The sequence below is a fragment of the Artemia sp. Qi Xiang Cuo genome, chromosome 8 (assembly GCF_049724085.1).
Source record: "Artemia sp. Qi Xiang Cuo chromosome 8, ASM4972408v1, whole genome shotgun sequence".
NCBI classification, from domain to species: Eukaryota; Metazoa; Arthropoda; class Branchiopoda; order Anostraca; family Artemiidae; genus Artemia; species Artemia sp. Qi Xiang Cuo.
This window is the reverse complement of record NC_142801.1, coordinates 38843624-38861622: the sequence shown is the minus strand read 5'-3', so window position 1 is coordinate 38861622 and position 17999 is coordinate 38843624. Positions and strand designations below refer to the sequence as shown.

Sequence of the window (17999 nt, the reverse complement as noted above, 5' to 3'; positions counted from 1 at the left end):
GTATTGTTAACACTTGGAATTTTTTCAATGAAGTCCGAAGGTATGCAATAGGACTTGTACTGGGACATGTATGGTCCATACTAAATACGTTGATTATTTGGTTTGTGTTCATAGTGCTAGGTCTAGTAGAACACTGCCGTCGGGGGTGATTTTCCAATAGGTTTCAAATTGACTCAGTGATATTAGCGTGATACTCTCGGTCAGAGCATTGGCAAATGTACACTCTAAACGTAAAGTCCCTGTTCGTACTATGGTAACATCTGGTGTACCTGACAAATCCAAAACAATAACCCCATGGTTTTTAGAAAACATTGAATCGGTTATTCCATTTTCAAATAGTTGAGAGTCATGATCTAGAGATTACATGGTAAACTCGTAAAGAGTTCTATAGGATTTTTTGTCAAATGATAGAGTGTACAGCGGAATACCATTCACTTTGCACACAAGGCTAGATAGACCGAAAAAATTAAAATCATGGGGGGATTCAGTCCAGGATTCAACGGCACTGCCACTCTTCACAAAGGCCAAAGCAAATTTTGATGGGATTTCTCCATTGATAAAAGATGAATCTATATAACTACGAGAGCCGGTGGCAATGTGACGTTGATTGGTGATCGTATGGGGAACAAGAAGTTTAATGTTATTACCATGGGCTCTTTGCTTTTCCAATGCCAATGCAACAGAGCTCATTACTTATTGTTTTCGGACGTGGAGAATTGCCGGTGTGATAATAATATTTGCATCGGGTGCTTCAGGAAGGATTTTTCTAAAAACGAAATTTGATGGGGCCATCTGTAACTTTATGTCAATCTTGACATTGGGTGGTAGCCATTGGGATATATTGAATATCTCATGATTAAATTTCCCAAACAGATGATACTCCTGGGTCACTGCAGTAGTCAACTCATCGTCAGTATCAACACTTGATCGATATTCATAGCCTAATGATTGTCCTCTCAAATCCTTGTAAGCCTTTGGTGTCATCATCATAAATTGTATATAACTTGCATAGTTGGATAAATTATTGCTAGTGCTCACCAATGTCCCATTAATAAATACATTAATTTATTTTAATAGGTTGTGTAGAATACATTTTTCATTAGAGAGAAAAGCGCTGTCATTAAGAGTCTTAGTGTCTGACTGTGTTTTTGCCACGACATACAAATGAATATATTTTGAAAGCAAGTAATGGTAATAGTATACATTTGAAAACGTTTAAAAGCTTATATTTTACTAGAGGGGCTGTTGGGGGTGAAACTGTTCAGAGTAGCCATACTTGACACTGACATCAACATTTTCAGCATGGAATAGATTCAATGAGGAGCTAATTGATGGATATGATTCCTTGTTGGGGAAATAGGTCATATTAAGAGAGGAAATCCTTCTTTGATCTAACAATCTTTTTCTTCTTCTTCTTCTTCTTCTTCTGCTTACCGATCTTCTTTGTTTCATTCCTCAAAGTCCTTGTTGATGTCCTTTGCTTCCTACCTAGGTGGAGACTGATGCGTGAATTACTCGAACTCATTCTTTTCAATCCCTCCCCATTTTGACGAGATTTTCGTTGCTCACCAACGGCTCTTGCTGAAGATCTAATATTTTCCTTAACACTCTCCTTGCAATTCTTGCCCGACCCCCAGTCCTGTAGTGTGGAGGCAGCAAAATTTGATGCAGCAGGTACAAGATATTTTCTGGCAAAGGGGTAGTGCAGAACGAAATAGCCTAGCAAACCAGCTACCAATACCATAGCCAGACATTGTAGTACGCCCCTTGTAGTAGTCCAATCCATTGCCTATTTGACGTGGACTCAAAGCACCAACATAACAATCGATATCGGGACAGACAAATTGAATTCTCCTATTGTTCATTTTAGGTGATTGTACTGTCGTTGACAAAGGGTCAAAAATGACAGGTAATCACTGCTAAGACTTTTGTTATTTCTAGAGGATCACCCAATTTACTTCTTAGTGTTAACTGACAGAGTTCCAAATACGAATTGTATACAGGAACATACTGAAGATGCTTTATATTATAGTGATGAACAAGTTCAAGAGTTTTTTTTCATTCAAAAGCACGTAGGAGGGGGACATTTGAATTACCAACTCTTGATTTTTCCACAAAGGAAGCAAAGAGAAATATGCAGGAGTCCGATGCAAAACAAGGTGGATAATCAGCAAAAATAACTTGATTCATCCCGTAAACGGTGTCAGCATTTTTCCCATTGATCATATTCTGTTTAAAATCAAGAACATCTCTCAGATGAACATCTCAAGAACATGAAAATAATTATTTCAGTGTCAAGAGGTGAGGTAATATAAATCCTATCATGTTCCAATGAATAATTAAAATAGAATGTACCATTCCTACGATATGAGATTTTTCTATTGATTGCACGAAACAAATCACTCATATTATCATATTCAATATATTTCAATTTGGTATGTGGATATTCACTAGATTTAAGTGCTTCAACCCATTCATAGTCGACATAGTTCAACCTTTTCATTGTACAATCGAGTGGTATAACTTTTATATCATACACACGATCCTTTCTCAGGATGTCATAGGTATTTTTGAGAATACAGTCGACAAGAGCCACTTCATATGCACCGTCAAATTTGATGGCAGGGGAGAGTTTTGTCCAAAAATCACTTGTCGTACTCAAGTCATTGTTAAGAGGATCGGAAACATTGGACATGAAAGTCACATAGAAATCATAGGGCATTGTCAATATCTTCAACACCGATCCAAGAATCAAAATCAGAGTTGTATCCTAGCCACCCAACAAGTAACTGTTTCTTACCCCTGTGAGTACGTGTCTTTAATATCTTTTCAATTTGAAAGATTTCACTAGCATTTTTAACTTTTTGTAATTCATAGTCATAAAAGCCGCCGAGAATCTCTTCATCTTTGGTATCGCGCAGGCGATAAGCTATGGGTTTAGTCTCTAGGATTTTTGTCACTTTCCAAAGTTCGGTGGACCACAAGTAAATCCCTTTTTCAAAAACATTAGTTGTTCTAATAATTCGAACAGTATCACAAACGTTGAATTTATTTTTCATCTTCTTGACAGCCGACGATTCATTGGAATGCTGTTTAAGAAAGGTGTCAATTGTATCATGATCTGAAAGATGAACTTTCATTGGCGAAGAGTTGGACAATGATCGATGAGGTCGTTGATTATAAATCAACATGATTTTATCAAGATCAGGAATAAAACCCGATGTATTTTTCAATGTACAATATCTTGAAATTAAAAGTCGAATGGTTCTTATCAATCGTTCGGCCAATGCAGCCTTTATAGGACTGTGACTATGATAGAGCAGTGTACTATATTTCTCTAGTACTTTTGCAACATGGGGATTAACAAATTCACTACCGCGATTTGTTTGAATTTTCTTATATAAATCCTGTTCGAGAATACTTTCAATAGCCTGAGCATCTTCAACACCTCTCTTTGACCGCAATGGGATTGCATATGCATAGCGACTATAAACACTGATTGCAAGTAGAATGTACTTGTACGGTGTATTGTGACGTCTTTGAAGCTCATCTAGAGTCAGGAGATCTGCTTGCATTATATGCAATGGGTAAAATGCTTTAGTTTTTCGATATTGATTGGCACAAAGTCTATGATTTCTATGCAGAGTGTAACTTGATTCATTTTGTAGATAGTCTTGTACACTTTTAGTGTGAACACCAGTGACTTTGGAAAGAGTGGCGGGGAGACTTAAACTCCCCACCTTACAGATATCTTCATGAACACCGGTTTTAACTTTTGCTAATTTGAACGTAAACACACTGCTCAATTTCTGCTACTCTTTTGTATAAGGATCGTTGGTGGTAGGATGGGTGACAGGACTCTCTAATTTTTCTAATGTTGCCTCGCTCTCATCGGTGTGCAAGTATTTTTAAAAAGTGATTTAAAATCTTCTTCTTCAAGTTCATTTTTTAATGGTGTAAATGTTGTTGTTGTTGTTGATGATGAGGATGATGCATGTTCATTTAATTTTTTTAGAATTTGTCTATTGCCAACAAGACTTTTGGGGAAGTTTAATGTATTTAGAAAGTTGTATATATGAGTGTCAAATGATAATAGTGTTTTACGATTTGTAACCATATCATAGATTAAATCAAGTAGATTATAGCTCTTACCCTGAATTTTAATCCCTTTTCCATTGCTCTCAACTTGAATTTGATCTTGAGCACTTTTCAAGAGATAGGCTAGGCGTTGTGTAAATTTTTCACGATATGAGTTGGGCCATATACTTACAAATTTAAATAAAAATTAATACAATTCCTCCTTCTTTAATTGTGTTCCAGCAGCAGCAGAATCCTGAGGAGATGATTCTTTTTTGGGATCAGCAGCAGCACCAGCAGTGGGCTTCGAGCGATAGGACTTGTGTTTGTCCACTCGGCGAAGTGCATCTTGAAGTAAAAGCAGTTTTTTATCATCCTCAATATTTTCATTGTCAAGGAATTTACTTAGATTGTTCTCAACGTGTTTGATGGGTGAGACAGCAAGTTGTATTGGCGTCAATTTATAGGAGTTTGCCATTCTTTCTCTCTTTAGAGAAAACTGTCTACAAGTCCTGCAAATACTGGCAGTAAAAATGTGAAAAGGCTACCGTCCGCCTTAAGAAATCATTTCCTTTTAAAATTCTTTTGTTTCTTTTTAGAGGCCAATGTACGTACAATGGAACGATGTTGCTTTGCCTGTTGCTTAACTACTTCCGGCACTTGAACATTACCCTCGGTCAAATTTAAACAAAGTTCGGATATTAGATTAATGAAATCGTTGTCAATACCGTGTTTGAGTATTGCTTTCCTGAGCGGAGGTTTTGAAGTGCTTAGAACTGTAAACAAATGTCTATTTTCATGTAGTTTCTTCAGTGTCATGATAGCAACTAATAGGTCTTTTTAGTGTTCACGGGGAGATATACTGTAATTTCATTGTCAAAAATATCTGTGACTACACGCAGATCGTCGGGTGTATTTTGATTTAGATTCAATAGGATATAGCCGTAGTGTTTATTAGTTGCCTGATTGTATGCTGAGAGCAGAAATTTGGGGGCGCCTGGATTGATTTGTTTATTGAGAGTTATTAGCGAGCTAGAATCACGAGCAACTCTATAGATGATATAGTAGGTGCAGTTCAATGCAAGTGTTCACATACATTTGCTCTGATGAAATAGATTGTGTAGAACTAGAGTAACGGAAATCTCTTCATGATGAGAGCGAACAGTGAACAGTTGTAGCATTTCCTGTGACCATTTTTCAAAAGATTCATCCAGATCGTCAATAATCAACCAAGAGTTTTGTTCAATAATGCTGAAAACATCAAGCCCCTGCATGAATTGTATCTGCACCAAGCCCATCGTTGCGGCAATTACATTTATTTTATCGAATCAATCCTTCAAAATGCGGTAAAAATATTAAATTTTTTTCGGCGGTCCTGTAAACATATTATTCGCACATTTTGAATATTTTAGTTAAGAGTGTTCTTTTTACCAACATTGATCGCTAACACGGAAATGATCTGAATGGAGTTTTAAATTAGTACATGTTCCCCTCAATAGTTCACCTGGACAACTAACTAAAGACTATTTCTGTCTAATGAATAAATAATTTCCATACTACTACTACTCAGTTCAAGAATAATAACAATAAAAAGAAGAAGAAGAGGAATAATATTTTCTTTTATTATATACATAAAAAAGGTGACAATACTTTAAAAAAAAATACTACATTGAAAAAGGCACATTAAACATGAATAAAAAAAATACACTTTTTTTTAATTTATTTATAATAAAAAAATACAACATTTACATAACCACTAGAAAAAACACTTAAATAAATACACTTTTTTTTTAAATTTATTTATAAAAAAATACAACATTTATTGCACTAATGTGCACACTTGTGAAATAATATCATACACTTTTACTTACAACATTTTACATTTTGGGGCCCCCATCCCCCTGGGGGGGGGCGGCCGCTGCGGTGGCCGGGGGGCCGGGAAGCGCCGGGCGCCAGAAGCGGGGGCCCGCGGCGGCGGGCCCGGACCGGGGCTGGCATTAAATACTGGAAATTGATCTGCCTTGCACACACAAACACACACACATTGAAAATTGATTGTGATAAAGAAAAAAAGGAATTAAAAATACATCTAATAGCCCAAAAAACCATCCCATCCAATTTATATTTTTTTTTTTTTTTTAGTGAATTAAATTTAATTTTTATATACCGAGTTGTTTTATTTAATATGTAAAATAAAAACGGGATGGAATTAAATAATTCACGTGTGGTATTAACTTAACACCATCCTCAGGTACATAGACTTTGTCCGATATGGCAGACATGGCATTTTTCTCAACTCTAACTGTGTAGTTTTTAAATTCTAAGGAGCGAATCGCCGTGACTTTCGCCTTTGGCACTAGACTACGTTCCACACAGTTTCTATACACGCTAATGTCGAAATTATTTTTTACAAAGTGTTTAGGTACCCCCTTGCAAACTTGTTTGATATCCTTGCCGTGCGTTTCCAAACAGTATACCTTTGGTCCAGGAAACACACCACTGGATATCAGATCACTACCCGTTTCAGATTTTAGCATTAACAATTGATTTGGGGCCTGGCGTTTCACTAGCTCTGGGTAGAGGGATTCGTCCTAGTTAGTTTAGTCAATTCGTGAGCTAATGTACTCGACATTTTCAAAATCATTCAATAGATTTTCAGTTTTGACTTTTAACAGGAGTGAATCAGTGTCCCCGTAGTACACTTGAACTTGTCCCTCAATCGGCCACTGTACCTTGCATACATTATAATAAAATGACAACATTAGTTTCTTGGATATTTCGGTTATTGCACTTCCGCCTGCAATATTTTTATTTAATACAATGTTTCTTTTCTTGCGATGTAGGAGCACCATATTAGAGTCTATGATTGTGAACGATGTGAAGTTTTGATCCAAAATGATTCGAGCACAATCTTTGGGGTTGGTTATAATGTCACGTCGACTTCTGTGTCGTACATTCTCGCTCATTTTACCGAAGGCTTAGTTCAAAATGAGTTTATAGATTTCTTTTTCAACCTTTGTTTTTGCTTGTGAACGCTTACTGACAAAGGTGTAAAAAAACGTTTTTATGTAAAGTTTTTGATCAGATTGGAGGGCTCTATGAATCTTTGTGACCTTGAAACAATTGGACACCATCCATTTCAATAGCACGTGATGAACAACGATATTCTGTTTTGGGTTGAGGTCGGCAATTAGTTTTTGTTTTGAAGGTACCCAGGCATATTCCCATCCTATAATAAAGATAAATTGTAATGGCTCAGAGAGTCCCTACCCACCGGTCTATTTATGCACGGAAAACAAAGTCTTTTACCGAGTCATGGATTTCCATGGGTATTTCACCGTCAATTTAAAAAAAACACCCCTGTGCACCATTCTCCTCAACACTGGCAATGTCGGGGAAATTTGAAGACCAGGGACTGTTAAGCCGTTTACAATTGCCACATGGCAAATAGTAGTGAGACATTGCCCATAGGTAAAGAGACTTCATATCCAAAAAACCTGCGTCCGACTTTTCATCGCTGTGCCGTTTACTCGGATCAGTTTTCATGATACGATCCCCGTAAAAAACATACCCCCCCCTCATTGATCTCTATACAAACAGATACTGATCCACATCGGCGATCAGACCTATTTATTATTTGCTGATTTTAAGTATAAAGTCCAACACCAAATGGTGAGTGGAAAAATAATAATTTAACTCAAACACTAATATCCCGAAGATTTTATACTTATTTTTGCTCACAATGTCCAGAAGAGTAAGTATATCACAGTCCAAGGATATTTTACAATAGTCAAACCCATTTTACATCCAACATATGACAACACTCACATATCGAATTAATATTCGGTATTGGTGCATTCACTCTCAGTAAGAGAATTGTAGAAAGCTTCAATGGGCGGTAATGACACCTCATATAGCCTCGAGCCAGAGTTGTAATAATCATATGGATATATACCCTTACACGTTAATAAATCATACATTTCATTATCGGACACGCGCTGTTTGAGGAGGGGGAAGCTATCAAAATTGTCACTTTTCTGCACCTGAATCAATTGACTTAAAGATTTGGGGAAGAAGCTGAAAGAGTATAAAAAAAAGATTTTATTCATGCACGTGTTAACCTTGTCAACTGTTTTCAACATTAATTCTAGCAGCAGTAGCTTCTCCGATGATTTAGGTATGATATTAAATGAAAAAGAACCATCTATCCATGCGTCATCTACAACTCCCCCCTTGGCAATGCAGGCCAACGCTAGTTAAACAAACTTTAAGTCTTAATTGAAATTGTGTATAAAAACAAGTATGAAATATGGTTTTCTAACGTTTAAATAACATGAATGACGAGCTACCACTATCTAATCACTCACTCCCGATGTAAAATCCTACCACAAACGATCATGATCAATCACCTTCCTCCCCCCCCATTCCCAACACCATCATCAAATTCCCCCTTTCAAACCCAACACATTTTGAGATTTTTAATGGTCACTATGTCATCTGGTGATAGGAGCATAGGATAGTTTGTATAACGAAGGTGTGAAATTGCACTGTTCGCTGTTTTGACTAGACTGACTAATGCCGAGCGCATGCAGTGTTCACCATCACTCAACATCTCAACTACATCCAGAACTTGCATGATATTATTGGAATATCGTTGCGCGTGAGCGTAAGAGACCCCTATGGCTTCATATATTTTAACACGATTTGAATTTGACGGATCACAAACTTCTGTCAGCTTAGCCTTGCAGTCCAAAGCGATCTTATTGCTCTGCAGGAGCGTGTTTTGAAAACTTTTAAAACGTAAGATCGCTCTATCTCCGCTTACCGTCTCCACAGCCTGGTATCCATGACATTTACAGTGTTTCATGTGATGCTTTAACTTTAAATCAGTCCAGAATCTTGAGAGACATGTTGGGCTGTAATAACACACACCCCCATGCCCCGTTTTACCCTCTCTTAGAAACCTACTAGTATTCGTAATTGGATTGAAATGACCAATTGAATCGGAGTCCATAGGTGGGGTGTATAGAAGCCACTCCCAATGTTCTACTGATTCAATTGAAGGAGCCCGCACTGGAAATAATACACCCTTCTTATCGGAACGCTGACCCTCTTCAAATTCTGGTTCATACTGTAACACCGTGACACCAATCTTTAAATGTGCATTATCCCGCTCAAAAATATCTAGTCCTTTTAGTGTCACGGGATATTGGCCATTTAAACAATTAAAATTTACTTTGGGGAACTTTGAACCTTCCCTACCATTGAATGCCATTTTATCCAACTTTTTCTTAGAGGTATTCTCGTTAGGAAGTATGTATGCTACAATTAAAAATGCATACTTGAAACACTGCAGCCTCGTATCGAAACAGATTCATTGTATCCCCCTACACCCCTCTAAATCTGAATGATATTTTAATTCAATACCCCTCTCCCTATGGCCACATCTTACAATTAAATTCAGATTAAACCTATCTATATTAACATTCAAACTTCCAATAAATAACACCGCATATTCCCGACCCCCCTCGTGACAATTTTAACACTTACTTTTAATACTATTAGCCCAATTTAGAAAAACCTACCCATAATTTTATAAATGTGGTTGTATTGCCAAAATCTCTGTGTGCAAGTATTTCGAATACATCTCACCCGTACTTTCATTTAAAAAAAATATTTTTAGTGCTATTGATGCTTTTAAACTGACCCCCCCTCCCCCATTTTTTGTTCAAAAATGGCTCGAATCTTATCACCATAGGAATGTGTAATGGCCAGAGAGTGTTTTTTTATATACCCCGACTCTAGAGAATTGAAAAGGTCACCGAATTCGGCACTTTAGACCAATGTGTGGTGCAAGGCAGAGTTGGAGAGAAAAAAATCCGGAAGAGGGGATAATGTTGCTGTTGTATTACTACTAATATCTATAACATTAAGTGGAATGGTGGCGGGTGACAGGGAATTGTCAATAGCACTACCACTCCCAGTCTGTTCAATCACATTCGGGGGAAGTGGCATGAGGTAGTCCCCTAGTACATATTCCAAGGTGTTTGGGGACACTTGGTCGAGCCAGCCTGTATTGTCCTGTGATGGAATTTCACTATGAGGACCCGGTTCAGATGAACTAGTTGCATCACCTAAATGCTGGCGCATAAGACTATCTGACCACTCCGGATCCTCAAGCATGTCAATATCACATCTTAAGGCATCTTGGCTTGCCATTTCCCCAAAAACATCATTAAAGAACCCACTACGCCGCTCCATATTCTCTACAACAAGTGTAGCCTCATCACTGAGCTATGGTTGTGGTTAAAGCATTGGTGATTTGAATGAGCCTGCTTCAGCACCCTATGGTATCGGTGGTGGTGCTACGTAACTAACATGCTGAAAAAAAAGTTTAATTTTTTATGTAAAATTACCAGTATTATTATACATCTAAAGAACAGTGTCTTTTTTTTACATTAATTGTCCTACAGACTGAGAAATTGAAAGAAGAAGAAAAAAAAGTTAAATTGCCACAAATCTTTCATTATGACAACTGAACATGTTAAAAAAAATATATATATTGTTTTAGTCATGAAAATGTAGTCTTATTCTTAGAAGGGTAAGTTAGAACAAGAGAATGATAAAAAAAACTAATGGTTTTATTCCAAAAATTTTCAGACTAAAAATGCAAAATATGGGTCCAATTCTAGTGCTTGACCCTCTTCAATATAAATCTCAATGAAATTTGACCATTGTTCAACTGACATGGTATGCTGTATGAACACTTGCTCCTCAGCTTCGGTTAATGGACACGAATCCCATACGTCGGCGGTTGGTGGTGTAACTCTCTCAACAATCCGAATTTTCCTATGTCTTTTGGCAACGGATTTGTTTGAAGTTGTAGACATAGTTGACCTAGACTAAATAAATCGTTGTAAGAGAGAGAAGAACTTTTTTTTCTCCATCCATATCAACAATTAAAGTGCAATTAAAATGCTGGATGGTCCTTTTTAGAGCCCCCCCCCCCTGTGAGGACCCTTGGGAGCCTGGGGCTTCCTTCGAGGTAGGAGGATCGATGCCCTTTCGAGTTGGGATATCGGACTTCACAACACTGTTCAAATAGAACAGCCTCAAATTCTTTCTCGAAAACACCTTTTAAAATGTCCCTAAGTGTTTCAATGAAATGAGTTCGCCCCAAATAATGTTTCTTGACAACACTGTGAAGACATAATTGGAGATTATTAAAAACCTTTTTCCTATGTGTTAATATATCTTATCGGAAATACACATCCTGTCACAAGAACCTCACTTAAAATTCAAATTATAGCTATCGACCGGATTATAATTCAAATATAACGATGGTAGAATTTGATAAGCGTTTGATATGCACAAGAGCTTACTGCAAAACAAACTTCAGTTTAAGAATGGTTGTCATCAGTGAAATAGAAAATTGTCTGTTTTCGTATAGTTCGTTTGTTCAAAGGACTATTGGATTATTGCATTAGAAAGATTTCTAGGTGAGAAGAGAAGTTACAAGGTAGGGTTTTTTTTTTTTTTTAGAAATGCATGATAAGCTATGTCAGTGTTATAAGCATTCCTTTACATACTACTAATTTGGTTAATGAAAGAAAATGAAACAGAATTATTATAGAATAGCTTAGAAACAAATTTAAGTTTTACTCATCAAAAGCAAGGCGCCTGAGAAAATTTACCTTATTTTTGAAGATAGGGAAAGAAAAAATTATGTATATACTTACAAATTCTGACTGGACTTCTACATCTGAACTCCTTGACAAAACATGAAGGGGGTCAAGCTCACGATCTTCAGTAGGCTGAGCTGAGGCATTATGAGAAGCAGTCCCTTCTCTTTTCAACTTCCTTCCAGCTTGCGTGGAGCTAACACTGGGGTGAGAGGGCCCTGGTACTATAAGTTGGGTGGTCATTGGCTGGTCCAGATCGTGTGTAATTCCACCGACACATTTTATAATTGATGGTCTTGCGGCTTGCATTAATGCAGCTTCGCCCCATCTTGGTTTCTTTTCAAAAGGGGGGTTATTGCACGTATCCTCTTCCTTGAAAAAAAAGGCAAAATTTAGCATGAAAAAAACAACTCCCCTTTTTCCATTTTGTTGGATAAATGCTTAAGCGGTCAAGTTTTGCCCTCCTCCTCCTCTTGTTTATTGCTCATTAGGGTGCTCCTATTATTAATTTCATACTGCTAAATAAAAACGAACAGAAATTATAATGTATGTGAGGGGGTTCTCCCCCCAAGTCAATACCTCGCTCTTTACACTACAATTTTTTTTAGTGCTTTCAAAAGAGCTATCTATTATAATTAAAAACAGCCTGGGTGATTCAGGGGGGTTGTGAATCAAATTTCTTTTTAGAATTTTAACTTATATTGTGTATTTTTTAATACGGGGGGACCCCGCCCCATAATATATTTAATAAAATATACGTAATATAAAAAAAAAAAATAAAAAAACAAGCGTCACGGTTCAATAGTAATCCAAACTTTTAAAAACGGAATTTTGATGTTAATAAATGTATCAAAAGAATATGTTTATAATGCTGATTCTAAATATATATAAATTTTATTAAGTTTAGTATTACACATCAAAGGGTACGAGCCTGAGAAAAATTTTCTCGATTTTTTTTTTTTTAAGAGGGGAGAAACACCCTCTAGAAGCGAATGAATTTTAATGAAAATCACACCTTCAGGTTCAGAAATTTAGAAAACCCTATTCCAAAGCTTTCAAGACCATAAATGCAAAAAATCTAGAACTTTGTATTTTTTACCAGAAGAAAAATACACTAATATAGAAGTTAGTTACGTAAGTTAATTTGTAAAGAGATCCATTTAGCAAAATAAAAGTAAAATTTTTATGCAAATAAAAGCTGCATTAACTAAAAAACGATCAGAATTAAATAAAAAAAAAAAGTTTTTTAAAACTGAAAGTAAGGAGCGACATTAAAACTTAAAACGAACAGAAATTATTCCCTATATGGAAGGGACTGTCCCCTCCTCAACGCCTCGCGCTTTACGCTAAAGTTTGACCTTGTCTCACAACTTTATTTTTTTAAACAATAAAAAACTTTAGCGTAAAGAGCGAATCCTTATGATTTCAAATATATCAGTCTCATCAAGTTTAGCTATACCGGTCAAAAGTTACGCGCCTGAGAAAAGTTTGCCATGTTTTTGAAAAAGGAGGAAACACCCTCTAAAACTCATAGAACTTTAATGAAAATCACACCATCAGAGAACCTCACTTTAGAAGTTAAAAGCTCCTATCTGGAGGCTCATTCGACCGGAAATTAAAAGTTCTAATGTCCTTTTTAAGTAACCCAAAAAAAAAATGGAGGGCAACTAGGCCCCCTCCCACGCTAATTTTTTCCCAAAGTCATCCGCCGTGACATCAGAATTAGACAAACCCCGTTTATAGCAAGAGCCTGTGAAATTTAACCCCCCCCCCCCCAAAACTCTCACACTCTTTGTAACACGCAAGCTTTTCTTTCAAAGCAGAAAAATACATCATGTTAGGAAAAAGCTTGTTTCCGAATGATAAAAAACTGTTTTTCAAAACAATTAAAACTTGTAAACATACCTATGGAGGAGAGATTTTATTTACATAATAGAAAAAGCGTGCTTTGACGTTTCTATCGAATATAGTCGTCATATTCTTAAGATTTTGTATTGTTGGAGGGGAGGGGGGCTAAGTCCCTCTGAAATTTGAATTTACTAGTAAAACATTTTTCTTTAATTTTTTTTTTGGGGGGGGGGGGAATAAAAGAATGAAAAGTGTACTCACATTGAAAATTGACAAATCCATTGTTTTCAAAATTTAAAAATATATGGTTTACTATAAACAATGTCTTAAAACATAATGAAAATTGGGATGCAGTGTACGGACATTATATCGCGTTTCTTTAATTGAGTACGTTATAACTCGGTAAGTTTTTTAAAAAACTGACTAATCAAGTTATTATATTAACTAACCACCAAGCTTTCTCTAATCGAATTACACACAAAAAATGAATGTCATAATAGAAAATCCATCTGCAAGCCCATGTAGAGTTCATTGTAATAGGTAAATGGTCCTGGTAACCCAATTACTTGAAAATACACACACATATCCATGCCTCAGGCGTAGGTTTCCTTGTCCCTTTTAAACGAATAGGCCCCTTACTACTATTGTTTACGTTTAGTAATTGTTATTGGGAAATATACAGACATTATTTTCATTTTTTTTTGGGGGGGGGGTGCTTTGGGTGGATTTCTATAGGGAGAATCTTCGTTGGGTAAGGAAATTTTTGGGGGTGTGAATATTCCAGGGGAAATGTTACACTGGAGGTTTGACAGTATTACTATACGAAATTTCTTTTAATTGTCTTACATTCTCTTTGGCAAATTTTTCATGTAGAGATGTCCCGGGGGAATTATCCAGGGGCTTTTTTCCGCGTGTTTTGTTTTCTGGGAAATAATTTTCACGGAAGGGGGATTTCTGGAGTGATCGAGAAACCGATTAGAGATTACAGTCTTATTCAAATGAAAGAATGCTAGGATAGATTTTCAGGCTGAATCGTCCTTAAGCAATTTTACAGGGAAGGGGGATTCACAGCGAGGATGAAACTGTCTGGAGGGATTTTGAGGGAGGGGGTGCAATTTATTTTGGATGAAATTTCCACGGAGAAGTTGTCCGTGAGGAGGAGGGGCATATTTCATAGAGGGTGAGCCAGGTTTACCTACCAGATTTACCATTTCTTATTTCGTGTAAATGTTTAAAAGACTAGATCCTTTACTATTTTGTTAAACTTCTGAGGACATCGAAATATAATATGTTTTGCCATCTTGACTTATGTTAAATCTACCCATACCTGAAAACGTGATTTTCTAAGATTTTTCTTGTGACGTTTTCAAAATTTTGAGGTTTTTAGGGAGGTACCACATTTTCTTCAGTATTGCCACGTTGAACCATGAAAGCAAATACAAACAACAAATTAGCTCAATTTTACAATGCTTTTCGTCCATACAGATGAAAACATTAGCAATATGTTGATTCCCATGAGCCGCTGCACCTTCAAGGGAAATCTTTATTTTGTTAAGTTGTTTGTTGCCTTAGGTTTTAGCTCATTTTTCGCTGATTTTTTTTATCCTTTTTTTCTGTGCTTTTGTGGCATTCGCTACTACCAAACCCTGCAGAAATTTACATGTAGGTGTTTTCCATTAAAAATTGAATTTTCTCAGTTTTTCAAGATATTTATATTTGTGTAAGTTTCCACTTCACCAATTTAAGCAAAAATATTTTATTTTCATTGTCCCAGCACCTTAATACTCTGTGTATGTTTCTAATTTAGATATTCAAAATAAAATAAATTGTTTTGAATTTCAAATAGGGTACGCAGGCTTGAACTTTGCACATATCTATTTCTTTTTATGCTAAAATAAGTCGCACATCATCAAAATCCAACAAACACCGGGACATTCCATTTTAAAGAGTAGCCTATCTGGGGCTCGATTCTAGTGAAAACCTTGCTTGTGTTGAAAGTGGTGGCACCAGCACTTGGGATTACTTTTCTTTCATGTTTTTCTGCCTCTCTTGAAAAAGGTGGTTTTAAGCTACCTTCTACACATGCACACAAAAAATCAACAGTCTGTAAGCAACCGGTCTGTAAGTGAACTGGATCATATTTTTAGATCCAATTGTAATGACATTTCAAAATTGATAGCGGCGACACACTATGTCTCTTTCTTAAAATATAAAAGAGGAATGACACCTGATACGCCTTTCAGAATTTTTTTTAGGGACAGGATATCGTAAAAAAAAGAATCCCATACTAAGTCTCTGTTAGAGAATTACTCTAATAACAAAATGCTACTTACTTGCTTACTTGCTCTTGATGCGAGACTAGACGGAGTCAAAGGTTGGGTTGGTCAGGAAACAGAAGACATTGAATAACATTAGTTCTTCAATCACGACAACAATAACAATAATTCTTTACAGTATTTCACCAAGAAAAAGCTGGTCTGTAGCCAGTCATTCAAGGATTTAGTAAATTGCTTATATATGCTATTCTTATCGTATATTACAGGCGGGATATCCAAGTGGAAAGTTTGAAGACACCGTGATGAATTATTTGCTGGCAAAACAGCTTCTGAAGAATTTTGAAGATAGCAAAGAACGTCTGCAAACAGTTAAACGGTCTTACTGGAAGCAGTGTGCTTTCAATGCTGTATCCTGCTTTGGTCGCAAATAATCCTTGAACTTCAAACATGTATTTTTTGTTTTCCAAATAAAAATAATATTTAATTGATTATAAAGCCATTTTTTGTGGAAGAAATAAATAAAAGGATGCTTTAGCAGAGACGTTACTGTAGCCAGGCATGCACGATGGGATATTTTCCGGGGAAGGGTGAATATCTTAGGAGGGTCATGTTTGAGTAGCATTTGTGCGTGAATAACTTACGGTACAGCAGCAAAAAAATTACAATTGTTCATGCGCAAAATTTAGATAAGCTTAACTTATTTTTCAATTCAGTATCTTCTTTCACAGTAGAGCATTCCTATCCAAACCCATTTTTTGCAAGTCCAGTATGAATGTAAAGACCACAAATATGGCATTTGGACACGTCAAGATGTGTTCAGACACCAGATTTGTGGTCTTGGTTCACTTAAGGATCTCATAACTCTAAAACTCCTTCAAATACTGCCAACATAAATGGCTACCAATCTTTGAAAACGCTACAAGAACAAGTATGTGCATTTTATATGAAACTTAACTTTATCTGATAATTGCTTATAAATAAACTGATGATAAATTAAAGAAAAAGTTACCGATAAAAATTGTTATCAAGGAGGCACACTTGTGCCTCTATAAAGAGGCGACCCACCACAATGTTAAGCGATATCCGGTCCTAGTGGTCGCAGAGAGACAGCGGCAATTGCATTTTGGAGCCCAAGCTCAAACTAAGAAACGTGCAAAATTTCGTCCCCCTCCGACTTTATCTTCATGGGTAACAGTGGGCCGGAAGTTTCGACCCTACGACCACAGCCCCCCTTTAACGTTTTCCGATTGGGTTAAAATATAGAGGTTAAGCTTTCCTAGGGCCCGGGAGCTTATCCTCGAAATTTCAGCTCAATCCGATCACTCCTTCCCTGTTTTCCAAAAACCAAATATAGCCACTTAAAGTTCAAAAATTTTTTTTTTCTTAGCCACGCCTACAGGCCACAGTTGGCAACTGATCCGGGTGAATGAGGACTCATTCGAAGCAGAATTTGACCTGTTAGGGCCTTTTGATATTTTCAGACCAAAAAAATTATCCCCCGAATTTACATTTACGAAAAACCTCGTTTTCCTATAAGAACCCGCTATAAGCGGGCTCTTATCGTTTCAAACAGTTCGTGGTAACGAACTGTAAGTAAGGAGCGACCCGGCTCAATGGTAACCGAAACTCTAAAAAACGGGATTTTGATACCAATAGATACATCAAAAGAATCAGATTTTAATTCTGATTTCAAATATATAAGTTTCATTAAGTTTAATCTTACCCATCAAAAGTTACGTGCCTGAGAAAATTTGGCTGATTTTCGAAAAAAGGGGGAAAGACCCCCTAACAGTTATAGAACCTTAATGAAAATCACACCATCATATTCAGCGTATCAGAGAACCCTACTGTAGAGGTTTAAAGCTCCAATATAAAAAAACTGTTATTTTTCAATTTTTTGCCAGAATAAAGTTCAAGGTTTGGTTTTTTTTTTTTTTTTTTTTTTTTTTTTTTTTTTTTTTTCCCCAGGGGTGTTCGTAAAGATCCCGGAGTCCGAGAAACTCGTGAGCGGGCTAATTGGAAAGTAAATTAAAATTTATAGTGCCCTTTTTATTGACCAAAAAAAATGGAGGGCAACTAGGCCCCCTCCCACGCTCATTTTTTTCCCAAAGTCACC

General features: G+C 36.6%; 1 protein-coding gene across 1 annotated transcript in view; it reads left to right on the top strand.

Annotated features, from left to right (window-relative positions):
* LOC148949385 (prohormone-1-like) overlaps positions 1 to 16413 on the top strand; it is a 38300-nt gene extending 21887 nt beyond the window's left edge. Inside the window, exon 3 of the mRNA XM_089093407.1 lies at positions 16150 to 16413. Within this exon, the coding sequence (XP_088949533.1) occupies positions 16150 to 16314 (165 nt within the window). The 3' untranslated portion in view covers positions 16315 to 16413. The remainder of the gene's footprint in view (positions 1 to 16149) is intronic.
* Positions 16414 to 17999: the final 1586 nt, after the last annotated feature.